General features: G+C 51.2%; 5 protein-coding genes across 5 annotated transcripts; 1 reads left to right on the plus strand and 4 right to left on the minus strand.

Annotated features, from left to right (window-relative positions):
- Positions 1-1174: 1174 nt before the first annotated feature.
- PV05_04977 (uncharacterized protein) lies at positions 1175-1918 on the minus strand (the record flags this gene model as incomplete). The annotated part of the gene is made up of 1 exon (XM_013461439.1): positions 1175-1918. The coding sequence occupies one exon, from the start codon at positions 1916-1918 to the stop codon at positions 1175-1177; it is 744 nt and encodes a 247-aa protein (XP_013316893.1).
- Positions 1919-3591: 1673 nt separating this feature from the next.
- PV05_04978 (uncharacterized protein) lies at positions 3592-5743 on the minus strand (the record flags this gene model as incomplete). Its single annotated transcript, XM_013461440.1, has 2 exons — positions 3592-5560; positions 5727-5743. 2 exons carry the CDS (start codon positions 5741-5743, stop codon positions 3592-3594), a joined length of 1986 nt encoding a protein of 661 aa, XP_013316894.1.
- A 285-nt stretch (positions 5744-6028) lies between these two features.
- On the minus strand, positions 6029-8218 carry PV05_04979 (uncharacterized protein; the record flags this gene model as incomplete). Its single annotated transcript, XM_013461441.1, has 10 exons — positions 6029-6373; positions 6447-6541; positions 6594-6848; positions 6909-7008; positions 7063-7098; positions 7195-7417; positions 7477-7544; positions 7599-7851; positions 7909-8011; positions 8071-8218. 10 exons carry the CDS (start codon positions 8216-8218, stop codon positions 6029-6031), a joined length of 1626 nt encoding a protein of 541 aa, XP_013316895.1.
- A 1017-nt stretch (positions 8219-9235) lies between these two features.
- PV05_04980 (uncharacterized protein) lies at positions 9236-10387 on the plus strand (the record flags this gene model as incomplete). Its single annotated transcript, XM_013461442.1, has 4 exons — positions 9236-9675; positions 9771-9830; positions 9881-10108; positions 10162-10387. 4 exons carry the CDS (start codon positions 9236-9238, stop codon positions 10385-10387), a joined length of 954 nt encoding a protein of 317 aa, XP_013316896.1.
- PV05_04981 (uncharacterized protein) lies at positions 10309-12506 on the minus strand. The gene is made up of 3 exons (XM_013461443.1): positions 12173-12506; positions 11845-12107; positions 10309-11786 (listed from the first exon to the last, which is right to left on the minus strand). The coding sequence occupies exons 1-3, from the start codon at positions 12222-12224 to the stop codon at positions 10440-10442; spliced, it is 1662 nt and encodes a 553-aa protein (XP_013316897.1). The 5' UTR covers positions 12225-12506; the 3' UTR covers positions 10309-10439.
- Positions 12507-12828: the final 322 nt, after the last annotated feature.

Below are 12828 nucleotides of genomic sequence, written 5' to 3' on the forward strand. Positions count from 1 at the left end.
AACAGTCAAGTCACCAGTATTTCTCCCGGGCCCCTCGAATTACCGAGATTAATTCTCCTGTTCGTCATTTGCAGTTCGGCGCTGATGTCGATAGGAAACGCTCCCTTTGGATAACCGTTTTCTTTCGTCCTTTCTCATAATGCCATTGGCCCTTCCAAAGGCCTTTTGGGAATTTCTGATTAGGTCTCTTTCGGACAAAAGTAGCTCCCCTCCGCTGATGAATAATGCACAGAGACTGACGAGTTTGTACTGTCACTTACTGTGTAGTGTGTACTTTGTGTTGTAGGTTTGCCCTTGATCTCAAACTCTGCTCCATCTTCATCTCCATCTTAATCTCGATCCTCATCTCGTCCCTCCCATCTCATCTCATCTCTCCCTCGCTGGCTACTACAACCGTCCGACTAGGAACTTGGCCCAGCTCTTCTGTCCTGATGAATCTCCTTTAGCTTTTACATTGACGTAAGTGGTGGTAAACAAAGCCAGCTTTCTTTTCGCGTCATGCACGCGTCTTGGGAATTGCGATTCCCTAGTAAGAGTTTCTAATTTCCATCTCACTTCCTCCGTCTACAAGCGTGTCTCTAGCGTGTCAATGCTTTTCTGCTTCAAGATTCGCGGCTCCAGCTTGTGCTCACACGCCCGTGCAATTTAACCTTACTCTGTACTCCGTAGTATGTAATCTTTTCTATGGGTGCTCACTGGCCCTCCACGTTATATGTCAGGGCTTCGGAGCTTGGGCTAAGCACTGCAATCAAACGCTTCCTGACACGCGACCTCGGTTATCATGAACTCTTCGGTTGCCGGCAGCGAGCAGGCATACTACTGGGTTCGGTACCGGTCTTCACATCTGTCGTTCTTTGATCAATTTGTGCCTTGATCAAGATTTCAAAAGCCAGGATGACGGCGTTTTGGCACATGTCTGATCGAACGATTTCAGATCTGGGGTATTTGACGACCCATCCAGGTGCCCTCTAGGTCCGCGAGAGCCGTCGTCTGTCGCCCTCGTCATTGTCCAAGAGTCCGCCGATCTACGGCTTCATTCCCAACTTCCTCCTTTCTCAGCCCGCTTCAGACGAACTCTGGCTTTGGCCTCCCGCTCCATACTGCTAACGCTCTCCAACGTTGAAGCGTCCTCCCTCATCCCATCTTCCAAGCCATGATACAGAAAGGGAAGCACCTACCCTTTCCATAGCGGTGTCTTGGCGCGTTTGGCCATGACCATAATCGACAGTAGAAGTGCAATGCCTGCCACCTCCAGTACAGCCGGCAGAATGAGCCACTCCCAGCGTAGATGCACATATATGACTGGTAGTCCCACTTGGCCTGTGACTTCGCTGGGGCGAGAGTCCCGACCCAACTGCGTAAGGCTTGCCGCAATACCCTCGAACGTGTCTGACAACGACAAAGTTTCCTGCAATTTGGCCATGATGTCCGACGATGGAGTCAACCACCCGTTTGACCACCGGCTTACGTGCATGCTGAGAAGGCAACTCGTGTCGTTAAGGTCTTCGTTGTGATTACCTTCATATAGAACCGTTCCGTTGCTGGAGAGAAGGTTGCCCACCTGGTACCACCAATCGAAAGGGTCATACATGTTCACACCGAGCTCGAGGCAGAAAGCCATATTATAGTCGTCAAATAAGTTAATAGCATCAGGACCAGAGGACGCCCAGTAGAGATCAGCTTCGCCCACGCCAGGCTGCCTCCAGCACCAGAGAGTGTTGGAAACAGAACCTACGGTGAAATTTCTTTGGAACTGAACGCCATGCTGAGCATGCAAGACCTTGGTTTCGGGAATTCCACCATTCACCGACACATTGCAGTCGAGCAAGCATAGATCGAGAACGCACTCTTGAGCAATGTTCACCTTAGGAGGCTGTACCCGGGTGAATTGCTCGTAACCTAAAGTCACCAAAGCCATCGCGAGCTGGGGACTTTTCACGCCCAGAAAAGTCTTTGAATTGGGGAAAGGGTTTCAGACTCCGAAACGGAGTTGCCATGGCGAGCGTATAGCGTCGACGCAACAGCATTCACCGACTGGACCAACCAACCGTCGTGGCGTGTATCGTCTATCCACGCCTTCATCGGAAGAGCGACCAGATTACCATCCGGAAGTTCGACATGGCATCGTGAACCGGATGTGAGATTTGCCTTCGTGGGGAACCGGTCGAACCCCCGGACTACGACATTGTTCGTCGGGAAGGTCTCGCATTTACTGCACCAGCCAACTGTGCTGAATGGCGGCCAAGTGCAGTTGCCGGAAGGAAATGCTGGAGTCGGTGCGAAAGAACTGGCGTTAGACCAAACTCCAGTATTCTTGTCTCGTCACAGCCAACGGAGAGTTCGTGTAGACCTGAATGGTTTTGGAGCTCAAGATTTGTTGCAGGAAAGGATCATATGCCAGGGATAGTATAGTAATGATCGCCCCAACTGATGCCAGGGACAGAAATGCTTCTCTCGTGAGAAGTACCACACAGCCTAATGGACCTTGGCTGGCATCGTGGAATGTATGTCGGTCAATCTTCGTTGTCTCGAGAACCATGTCCACTTCAGTTGACTTATGCATGAGCCGACCACCAGTATCAGACAGGACTTAGAAGCCGTGGATAATATGGCGACCACGGTGTTGAGGCTAATCGCGTGAGGCAGACTTAATACCTGTTTGCCATCATACACACCCAGGACCAGGGAAATGGTCACGAAGCAAGCTGTGCTGAAACAAACGGAGAGGAACTCGGGAACTCAAGCGTTGTGATGAATACGTGAGTAGCGAAGGCGAACTCGACCGTACAGTATTCCTTTGCTCGCTGACTTTCGGGCTACGGCTGGGATGGTAGTCGCTGCTTGCGGAGGTTTGGGTCGTAGTAATACTTCCAGCTCAGGACTTGGCCCTTGGCTTCGAGCGGGGGATTCTCCTCGATCGTGCGCCATAGATATGATGAGCTGTCTTCAATAGATTGTTTGTGTCGCATGTTGAAGGGGAAGAAGATCAGACGTCTTCGAGGGTGACTTGACTGGGTTGATAACAGATCAGGCTGGACCTCCCGGAGTTCGACTGCCTTTCCAAGCGAGGGTCTGGCCCCCACTGCGGCTTGAGCATTGCACCAAGCAGGGCTCTGAGCAGTACAGCCGCTTTCATCCAAACGCAGCTCGTAGTGGAGGGGAGAAATCGTCATGCATGGTTCGATGCTGCCAGAACCACCACCGTTAGTTGCATAAAACCAGCTCAAAGGTGGGCCATGTGCGACTCGAGCACGTACAGGCTGGCTATGATTGGAAAGGACGTAGGCTACACCCAGAAACATGCATGCATATTCAGCCGCATCCTCAGCAGCCCTTCCGTATTTGGCACCATCGTTGCTTCCTTGACCGGGTTATCCGCCAGTTTACGCGCCCTGCCAGGTCGCGGCTCTGGTGTCTGGCATGGGCTGTGTCTCAGATTCAACTTGATGCAACTCTTCAGCCTGATATCCTTCGGCAGGAGCGGCACTGGTGATGCGAGTACAAAAGTTCTTCTTGCATGGGAAGATTCGGTCATCAAGTGATAAGGCTGAGAGACCAAGAGTGGATTCATTCGCATGTCTGATATTCGCTTCAAAAATTAGGACTGAGCAAGTCATATTTCACACACATCTCGACACTCTCGGCGCTGGCTTGGAAGAATCTCCGTGCCTCGAGTCCAACCCAGATCTTCAACAGTGAGAAGTCTCCTTCTTTGAAACTCTTCAGGACAGCACCAGGATCCGATGAACCTAGCTGTCTCAAGATCGGTAGAGCACTCTTGAACAGATCCAGATCCGGGTCCAGCGTTCTGCCAATGCCTTCGAGAAGTAAGATCGAGATGACCACGTTGACAAAATCGCCTTCCATTCGGACATGGTGAGACCGTACCATCCCCAACACCTCGGAGAGGACGTCGCCGATCTTGATGTGGCCGAGCGCAAACGTCTGGCCTTTGACCGACAGAACAAGATGCTGCATTTTCAGGGCGAAGACCTCCCCGTCGATGACCGCGTCCGGCTGCCGGCACCGTTCGATCATCAGGTGTCCGGCCCGATAGCCGTCAAACTCGGCAATCGCTCTGAAGAGGTCCAGGAAATTCGTCCTGTTCTTGCTGTTGAGCTCCGTGACAAGGCCAGTGTCAATGAAAATCAACTGCGGTCTATACCCTTCGTTATCGATCTGATTCAGCGCCGCGAGCCATTCTTGCTTTTTGCCCACGTGGGGACGCAGACGTGAGAGCACGGCCTCAGACTCGTCGATTTCGGTTGCGGTCGACGGCTGCGTAGGATCTTGTCTGGACATGTATGGTAGTTTGACATCGGGTTGCGTCGGCTTGTAGAAATTGACCATGATATTGCCGGGATGCAGATCCGCATGGACAAAGTTGTCTATCAAGAGCATGTGCAAGAATGCGTCTAGACCTTCGTTTGCAATTTCTTGTTGGAAGACTCCGCCTCCAGACTCTAAAAATGCTGCTAGTGGTAGGCCTTGCGCAAATTCCTCGACAAGGACAGTGCGTGTTGTGAAATCTGTGTACGGGTGTGGGAACCATGCTGTTGTGCGGTTTTGGAAATTCTTCCGGAGGATTGTGAGGTTGGCAGCTTCGATTCTAAGGTCGAGTTGCAATCGCATCATTTCGCCGAAATTGGCAACTTCATTGGGGAGATCTAGCCATTCCAATGTGGGAATGGCATTAATGATCGATGCGAAGATGGCCATGATTTTGAGGTCTCGGCGGACATTTCTTTCAACCTTGGGATGAAGGACCTTGATAGCAACGTATGCCGAAGGTATCCTCTGAGGGCTCGACTTGACCAGGGCATTGACATTTCTCCTGATTCGATGCCTTAACCGGTGCTTGTCATGATGTTCGAGGTCGCTGTCGTCTGGTCTCGCCAGGTTAGGCTTCAATCTGGCTTTGTAGACTTGAGCGATAGCACCGACACCCAAAGGCTTTTCGTCGAACTCTAGGAAGATCTCGTCAAAATTCCTGCCGCCAAAAGCCTCGCAGATTGTCCTTTTGGTATGTCGGAGTGAGTGAGCCGGTGCGTTAGAGTGCAATGTGGACATGACCTTGCACATTTCTGCAGGGAAGATATCGGACCTCGAGGCAGCCCATTGTCCCAGCTTGATGAAGGCCGGACCTGCTCTTTCCATGGCAGTGACCAGAAAACCGTACCACCATATTGTCCCGCTCCTTTCATTGTCGCGATCTTTTCTCCGCGGCCCAATGAGCACAATCGGTACGGTTGCAATGACGGGAACGAAGATAACGACCAGGTAGAGGAAGCGGACACCAGTCGCTAAGGGTTCGTAAACATATTGATCCAGGAAATATATTATGCTTTTGTACAATCGTCGTAGGCCGTGGGCATCTTCAGGTACCTTCTTACTGATTTCCTGCCGCGAGGCTTCCAGCATCTGCATCTCGACCGTCTTGTTCTCGTCATGATTCTCGGTGATCTCGACAAAGGCGACCGAGGAGAGGCCCGCTGCAGCGGCAAGGAGGGGAGAGTAACGCCTTTGGCGAGGATCTTTCAAACTGTATTTCTGAGTCCACCTGGAGAAGGATTGTTGACGTCGAGGGATGCGGGAGGCAAACTGCGCCCAACTCCTTGGGCCAACACAGCGACCCAGGAGGATGAAGGAGCGCATCAAGCGATGAGGGTCGACTCTATTGATGGGGAGGGAGGGTATAGCAATACTTTGACATGAGTAGACAATACGCGAAGAGCAAGGACATGAAGCAATGAGTCCTTTGCGGCAGCGCAGCCAGAAATGACGTCGTGCTGGAATCGGTTGAATCTTCAACAACCCATCATCAACCATTCGTCCAACCACGCCTCATCGCCGCTTTGTCAGGACTGCTAGTCACGCATACAGCAAAAGCATGCCTTAGCCTGGTGGTATGAGGGTTCTCAAGTGAAACCCAAGAGTCGGTCAAGTCACTGGTAGGTGCTATCGAAAACTTGGAGCGAGCAGTCTTCTTGAATTCTATCTACGAGCCCATATCCCAATAAGTATGCATTCATTTTTCCAACGCAGCAGCTCTCAATGCCTCACTCCCACCCACAGCCACCCCATCAATAAAGACAACATTATCGGTCAGGACAGAATTGCTCTCCTTGATATATCTAAACCGGGCTCGCCAAACCCAATAAATCCCGGGAAACAAGAGAGTCGCACCCACGATCAGACATGACCAATTCATATAGTCAATTGTGGCAATTGTCACAGGCACGTACAGTGGGGACAGATACATGGCGATGATGATTAACGACCAGCATACACTGACAATGTTGACGAAATAGCCCCATCGCCCGAGGTCGAAGTATGGTCTGGGTGGAAGGATCTTGCGTCCACGGATGAGGACCTAGCATGCGCATGCCGCTAAGTTAGCTGTCCCCGCAAGAACTTGACGAAACATGGTGTGCGAGAAAACTCACCACAATGATGGGCGTGACATAGCCTATTTGCAAGGTTACACCTCCTCCGGAAATGATCGATTCAAATGCTAGATCGCTGCCGAGGACAATCAACCCTGGAAAAAGGAAGCTCAGCATATTGTACCCTAGACGGACTCTCCGACATACCAATAATCAGGTCAATAACCAGAATAGCAACCATTGTCCTCAGAGGGATGTGGAATCTGGTGCTAACATGGGCGAAGTACTCCGAGAAAGGAAGTCCTTTGTCCCTAGCCATGCTCCATGCGAGACGCGAGCCTGCAAGATTGGTCCCAACGATGATAAAGAAGTTCAAGCCGATCATGATCAAAGCGCAGAATATCCCTCCGCCGTAGACAGAATGAGTGACGTCCATCCACCAGTTCATGTAAGGTTGCGAGGCTACGAAAAATCAGGGGCAGAACATGGCAGAAAAGACCAGTACCTTGGAGTCCGACATACCTGTCATGTACGATTCCCAGTTGCCAGCTGTCCACATCATGAGAAGTGCTGCAAGCCAGCTCGTGATGCTGCAGAAAATCATTGCCCACACCATCACACGCTAGTAACGGACGATGAGCCCAAGAACTATGTCATACGAGACTGCAAGACTTACTGGGGCCTCCTTGGACGCATCCTTCATCTCTTCGACCTGCCACCCGACATTGGATCAGCATAAACTAGGTACTATCGTGGTGCCGTCACCAGAGAACGGGCAGTCCTTTCTCAAGGATACGCAGAGACATACCAGATGCATCATCCCATCGGTCCCGTACAACCCATACATTGGAGAATAGAACGACATGACGAACACCCAAACTTTGCTGGTATACCCGGAATTGTTGATAAATTCGGTAAAGATAAAGTTGGCGTCATGCTTCGGTTTGGCCATGATACCGAAGACAACTGCCCAAGCTACACCGCCAGCAATGGTCCAGAAAGCGCCGAACAAGTTCATTGCTGGTAGCCACCTGCAAGCGATCAGTCAATGGCACCAGGTCAGGCCTCTGTCAGGCGAGATGCTCATTACCTCTGTTTCAGATTGATGGCGATAGGGCCGATGAGAAAGGCGCTATAAATGAGCCATGTATGCCACGGCTGCCATCAATCCGTCAGTGATCAGCCTTCGAGCACTGAAGATGGAGTACTAACATGCCAAGCAAAGTCTGGATGAGTGACTTCGACAAAGGAGGCAATGATATCAGCACTGTTGAGCGCACAGCTGGAGCCCGTGGATATCTCGCCAACGATGACCGCCCAACCCACAAAATACGACAAGAAAGGTCTCGTCGGGCCCGTTGCAACAGCTTGAGTGTAGTACTGCTGACCGCCTGCTGTGGGCCATATGCTACAGTACTCGGCAAGGGACATCATGAGCAATGTCTGGCCGACCGCGACGAACAAGCTGGAATTATGATCAGTTCCTGCCATCGTCTGCAGCCTTGGGTGGAACATCACGTACGTTCCCCAGAGTAGGCAAAATGGTCCGCCAATATCGAAGATGGTCGAGTACAGGACCACTAGGCATGACCAGCTGCATGAGATCATGATCTGATACGCACACACTGGGACAAGCAGTGAGATACTTGGGCTTAGACCCGCTGAATCGTGGGAGCAGACATACGCGTCCAGAAATTGTAGACACGCCTCAATTCGGGCTTCTTGCCCATACTCAAGAGCAACGCATCATCACTATTGATGGACTTGGATTCGTCCACCGACAATGTCTGGTTCAAGTCTTGCGCTGCATATTCGATTTCTTCGTCCTTCATCGTGTAACCTTGAAACCAGTCTTGCAACAAAGACAGTCACGAATAACACTGAGTGTCCGCCGTGGAGGGAAAGCTGAAAGGAGGATCAACGACAACGTCAATGGTTCAGCGCCGAGTCAAAGGGTTTCGGGCAGAAGCTTTGCAGCTCGAGTGATTGTGCGCAAGGCTAGAGTCCTATATGTCCAGGTGCTTCGCCGCTGCATGCCAGCATCAGCGGATAAGACTGTCCTTGTTCTGGCCATTTTGCATGAGCTGCGCAACTCCTTATCTTTCGCAAGGCAGCGGCTTCCTCTCCAAACTTCGATTGTCGGCCACGGATCGTCTATTGTAGCGGCAAACGCAGATAGTCGTTTGTCCATACCGTCCTGTTAGCTCTCATAGCTGCATGTTATCAGTGATAGGCTTTCGTTTGTGGTGTTTTGCATCAAGCAGGTTCGGACCACGGAAGCGAAGTTACCTGGTAGACAAAGGCATGATTGGCGTTGTGCTTGAGCAAGCCAAACCCAATGAGGCGGGTAGATGGAGAGAATTCACGTCCCGTGTGAATCAGGCCTGGACGGCTTGCTCTTCTCTCCAACCACCAACCTTATGAGGGATGCAATTCCCTTCGTTTGGTGATTGGCTCATGTATGAGATCGCACGGTCATACGCGACAAACCGCGGTTCCCTGTATACCTGCTGAATACGGGTAGTCGGGTCTACCTCTACCATAGTCCTGGGAGTCCACGCAGTGATCCAAGACACCAGCTCATCTAGCCCTACCATTCATTTCACCTGCCACGTTAGGCAGGACAGTTGAGAGGATCGTTTTCTGTATTCAGCTTGTGCATGATATAACACCGCGAGGATATCTCAACCTCGTCCTGGTCGTCTTCAATGAGGATAGGACATCTTGTTCGTAACCAGCAGCAGCGATCGACTCGGGTCTTATCAAAGGCTTTCACCGGGTCAAGAACACCTTATCGCTTTCAGGCTTTCAACGCTTCCACAACATCACAGAGGCTTCAGAGTTCGAGAATGGCCCCCATTGCCGTAGACAACATCACGGAGGCTTCGGCCCTCCCACAAAAGGACGTCCAGCATGTTAATGGGTCGAGCAAGAAGCCCAAGATTGCGCGGTGTGATGCGAACGATCCTGCCACGACGACAGAGCTTCTCGTGCCCATCATTGAGCGTGATGGAGGTGTCATCGTCGAGAACTTGATCTCCAAAGAGTTGGCCAGTCGAATCAAATCCGAGCTCAAGCCCTATTTCGACACAGATAAGAAAGACTGCAGCGGCTTCTTTCCAGAGACCACTCAAAGAGCGACCGGGCTCCTGGGTCGATCGGATGGATGTGTCGAATTGGCCATGAATCCAATATATATCAATGTAGCCAACAAGATGCTTTCCTCGACATACACATACTGGTCAGGTCAAGAGCAAGAGACAGTAACATCCAAGCCAATTATATCCTCGTGAGTTCTCTCTCCCCCAAAACATGATTCATCCACGCACGACTTTCACCCTCCGTTTCCGTATGTTCTCTGCTATAATCTCCTAACACAGACAGAACCGTCGCGTTCCGAGTAAACCCGGGAGGGAGACAGCAAGTACTGCATCGCGACGACGGGTATGATGCTCTTCCACACAGGTTGTCAGTTGATGCTTACCTTGACCCAGTGATTACCACACCCGTAACGTTGATATGCCCATGATGTTGGGCTGTGTGACGGCTTTGACCAAGACGACAAAGGAGAATGGTGCCACTATCTGCATTCCTGGGTCTCATGTGTGGGGACCTGATCGATGCCCCTATGATGAAGAGGCTGTGCCTGCAGAACTGGAACCTGGAGATGCTTTGATTTTTGTCGGCAACCTTTATCACGCCGGTGGTGGGAATATCACAAAGTGAGTCCTAATGCGCTCGGCACACTTCCACACCACTCTGACTGTTGGAACAGAGATCAAGCTCGCGAGACAATCGGTATCTTTCTTTGCAAGCCTTACTACCGACCAGCAGAGAACCAGTTCCTCATGGTGCCACCGGAGAACGCCAGGCGATTGCCGCCACAAGCACAACGACTCCTAGGATATGGCATCTGCCGTCCCTCTCTTGGTTTTATGGACTACCAGGACCCGATGCGGGTGTTGTTTGGTGTTGAGGATGAAGAAACTGTTGATATGTGAGACTGGCCATGAGATCTTTCGGTGATGTGATGGTTTCCCTTGTCTTTTAATTTCAGATGACCAGGAAATTCAAGCCTCTCTCAGACTCCTGACGGCCAAATTGAATCCAATCCGCCACAACAGGCTCGTCCATTGTCCAAAAGCGTCGTAGGAACTCCAATGCTGGACGACAATTGGAGAATGCGGTAGATCGCATTGCTTCCAGTAATCCGGATTCCGCGAATTTCTGTCTTGAGGGTTTGTTCCTACTTTCCGTCCCAACGAGGAAAAGTGGCCAGACAAGATCGTGCTGGAAAACATTGAGGTTTTGGATGAGGCGAACACTGTTCACTATCGACTCCACACAGCCACTTCGTGCGAGAGCAGACTCGTTGGGCCCGAGTAAGGCTTGATAGCTATAAAGTAGTCCGGCTTCCTGGTAAATGCGCAACAGTGTTACAATGTCACTTTGTAGGCCCTGAGATCCAAATTTCAGGTCTCGGTTTATGAGAAGTGAGGAGTTTGTTGCTTCTTTGAATCGTCGTTGCAAGAGTTTCATGTCAGCCGAATGCATCAAGTACTGGTCAACAGGCATGTTAGCGTGACGCCGTCGCTCCACTATTGTCACTTCCTGCACAAGTTGTAACCACTGGCTAAAGAGTTGAGGGTCTTCGTCAGTCAGAACCGAACTGGGTATCTGGTCTTCGTTGTCGAAAGTCGTCGACGACCCAAAAACGTCGTATACGAAGGCCTCTTTGATGAGGAACTTGAAGCCAGAATCGAGCATCGGCCTCGGGTAATGTGAGGACGTCCACCGTCGTGTAATTGTCCTTGCTGCTTTCCAGTGGACATGCCAGACGGCAGAGTCGCAACGAATCATCTCTAGATTGCAGAGTACCAGTATTGTGGCCAGCATAGCACATGCAGGCCCTTGATGTGCTGCCGTCTGATCTTCAGTCAATTCCCTACGCAAGTTTTGAGCCAGCAGTTGGACGCTTTGGTCCCGGTAGCGCACAGACAGGGGCCCACCTTCGGCCGACCATGTGGAACCGATTTTGGAAGAGTAGTGCTCTGCAGACAGAGCAAGAATGGCTAGGAGAAGCGACTCGGACTCCATTGCAAGAGGCAGCATGATTGTTCGCCACGCGTTGTCAGGCCCATCCACCCATGGCATGACGGCAGCGACGACATGATCGTAGTAGTGAATAAGATCTCGAACTACACTCGGTTGGAGATAGTCTGGAAGGCGGTATGACCGCAGGTCGAGATTCACGCCAAACTTGTTGTGGATAGTATTCCGATCATGGACAGGGTGGAATGCGTTTCGAAGACCGTCGTTAACAACGTGTGGCTCGCTTGCTGTCGGGGTTGATTGCAAGTCGTTCTCTTGGAAGTCCAATGATGGTCTGCTTGTGACAGACTGAGGGAGAGTTAGTCAGGGGGCCTCCACGGGCGAGTTGGAGGGTTCTTGGACGTACATCCTGTGCCAAAGAGGTTGCATTCAAACGAACCGAGCTGCTGGTCGTAGAGATCGCCGGTTTGGCATCGATGTGATAGCTGGCAGGCGCGGGCTCAAGAATGGGGAGGGCTTTCCCACTTAGTTTTCCGCGGCTGGCGACTCCTTGGCCCCATCGAATACGAAGGCCATAACCGGGACACGGCAACCCTTTGAGGGCGCATTTTCTGCACGTCTCAAGGCTCCTGTCGCACTTGATTCTCCGTCTGTTGCAGGTTCGGCAATCTGTTGGGGTCAATGCCAGGAACTTCCAGTGTCAAACAGTTCCGGGTATTAATAGGTCACCATACCTTTCATAGCCCTGGGTTCGTCGGGATCGAGGGATGACATTCGTAGACTCATGGTATTGATATGAGTATGGAGCCTGAAGGATGGCGCCCGTCGGGGCAAACACCCGCTGCTTGCCGTTGAGGTTCACCTTTGAGGTCACTCTTCGATGCGACCAATTGCTAATGAAGCGATGTCTGGATTCGACCCTTGGCGATGGGGACTTTTCAACATGTGAAGCGCGAAGTGTCTTCTGTAAGTATCATCGCCTCGACTTTCCCTTCTGATATTCGCAGAACAACATTCTTCAGATGCTCATGCTTCGAAGACTTCCGACCAATAATCAGACCACGATTGCCAAAGCACGCGTTCAAATCACTGTCAGGATGTAGTCAAATGAAAATCGTTCACACGAGTAAAAGGTTGAAGCTGGTGCGCCCATCATGGCCTATCGGGAAATATATTCCCAGTGAAGAAGGTCAATGGAGATCGTCGTTACCTTCTTGCCTTATCTAATCAGACGTTACCTCGTCCTCGTCCTCATCCTCATCCTCGTCCTCCTACCACCTAGGTGCCTACCAGTTGGAGCCGAGGGATAACTGGACCAATGATCAGTACTTCGGTATGCATCTATGGAGTATTCTGACGAGCGAATTCTGGATCATTGTTCTTCATATAT

This window comes from Exophiala xenobiotica (assembly GCF_000835505.1).
Source record: "Exophiala xenobiotica strain CBS 118157 unplaced genomic scaffold supercont1.3, whole genome shotgun sequence".
In the NCBI taxonomy this organism is placed as follows: Eukaryota; Fungi; Ascomycota; class Eurotiomycetes; order Chaetothyriales; family Herpotrichiellaceae; genus Exophiala; species Exophiala xenobiotica.

Excerpts from the sequence above, each read along its gene's own strand:
- PV05_04981 (XM_013461443.1), bottom strand. The coding sequence starts at position 12,224 with ATGAGTCTACGAATGTCATCCCTCGATCCCGACGAACCCAGGGCTATG. Across the intron at positions 12,108-12,172 it reads CGAACCCAGGGCTATGAAAG|ATTGCCGAACCTGCAACAGA; the intron begins GTATGGTGACCT and ends TGACCCCAACAG. Across the intron at positions 11,787-11,844 it reads CAACCTCTTTGGCACAGGAT|TCTGTCACAAGCAGACCATC; the intron begins GTACGTCCAAGA and ends ACTCTCCCTCAG.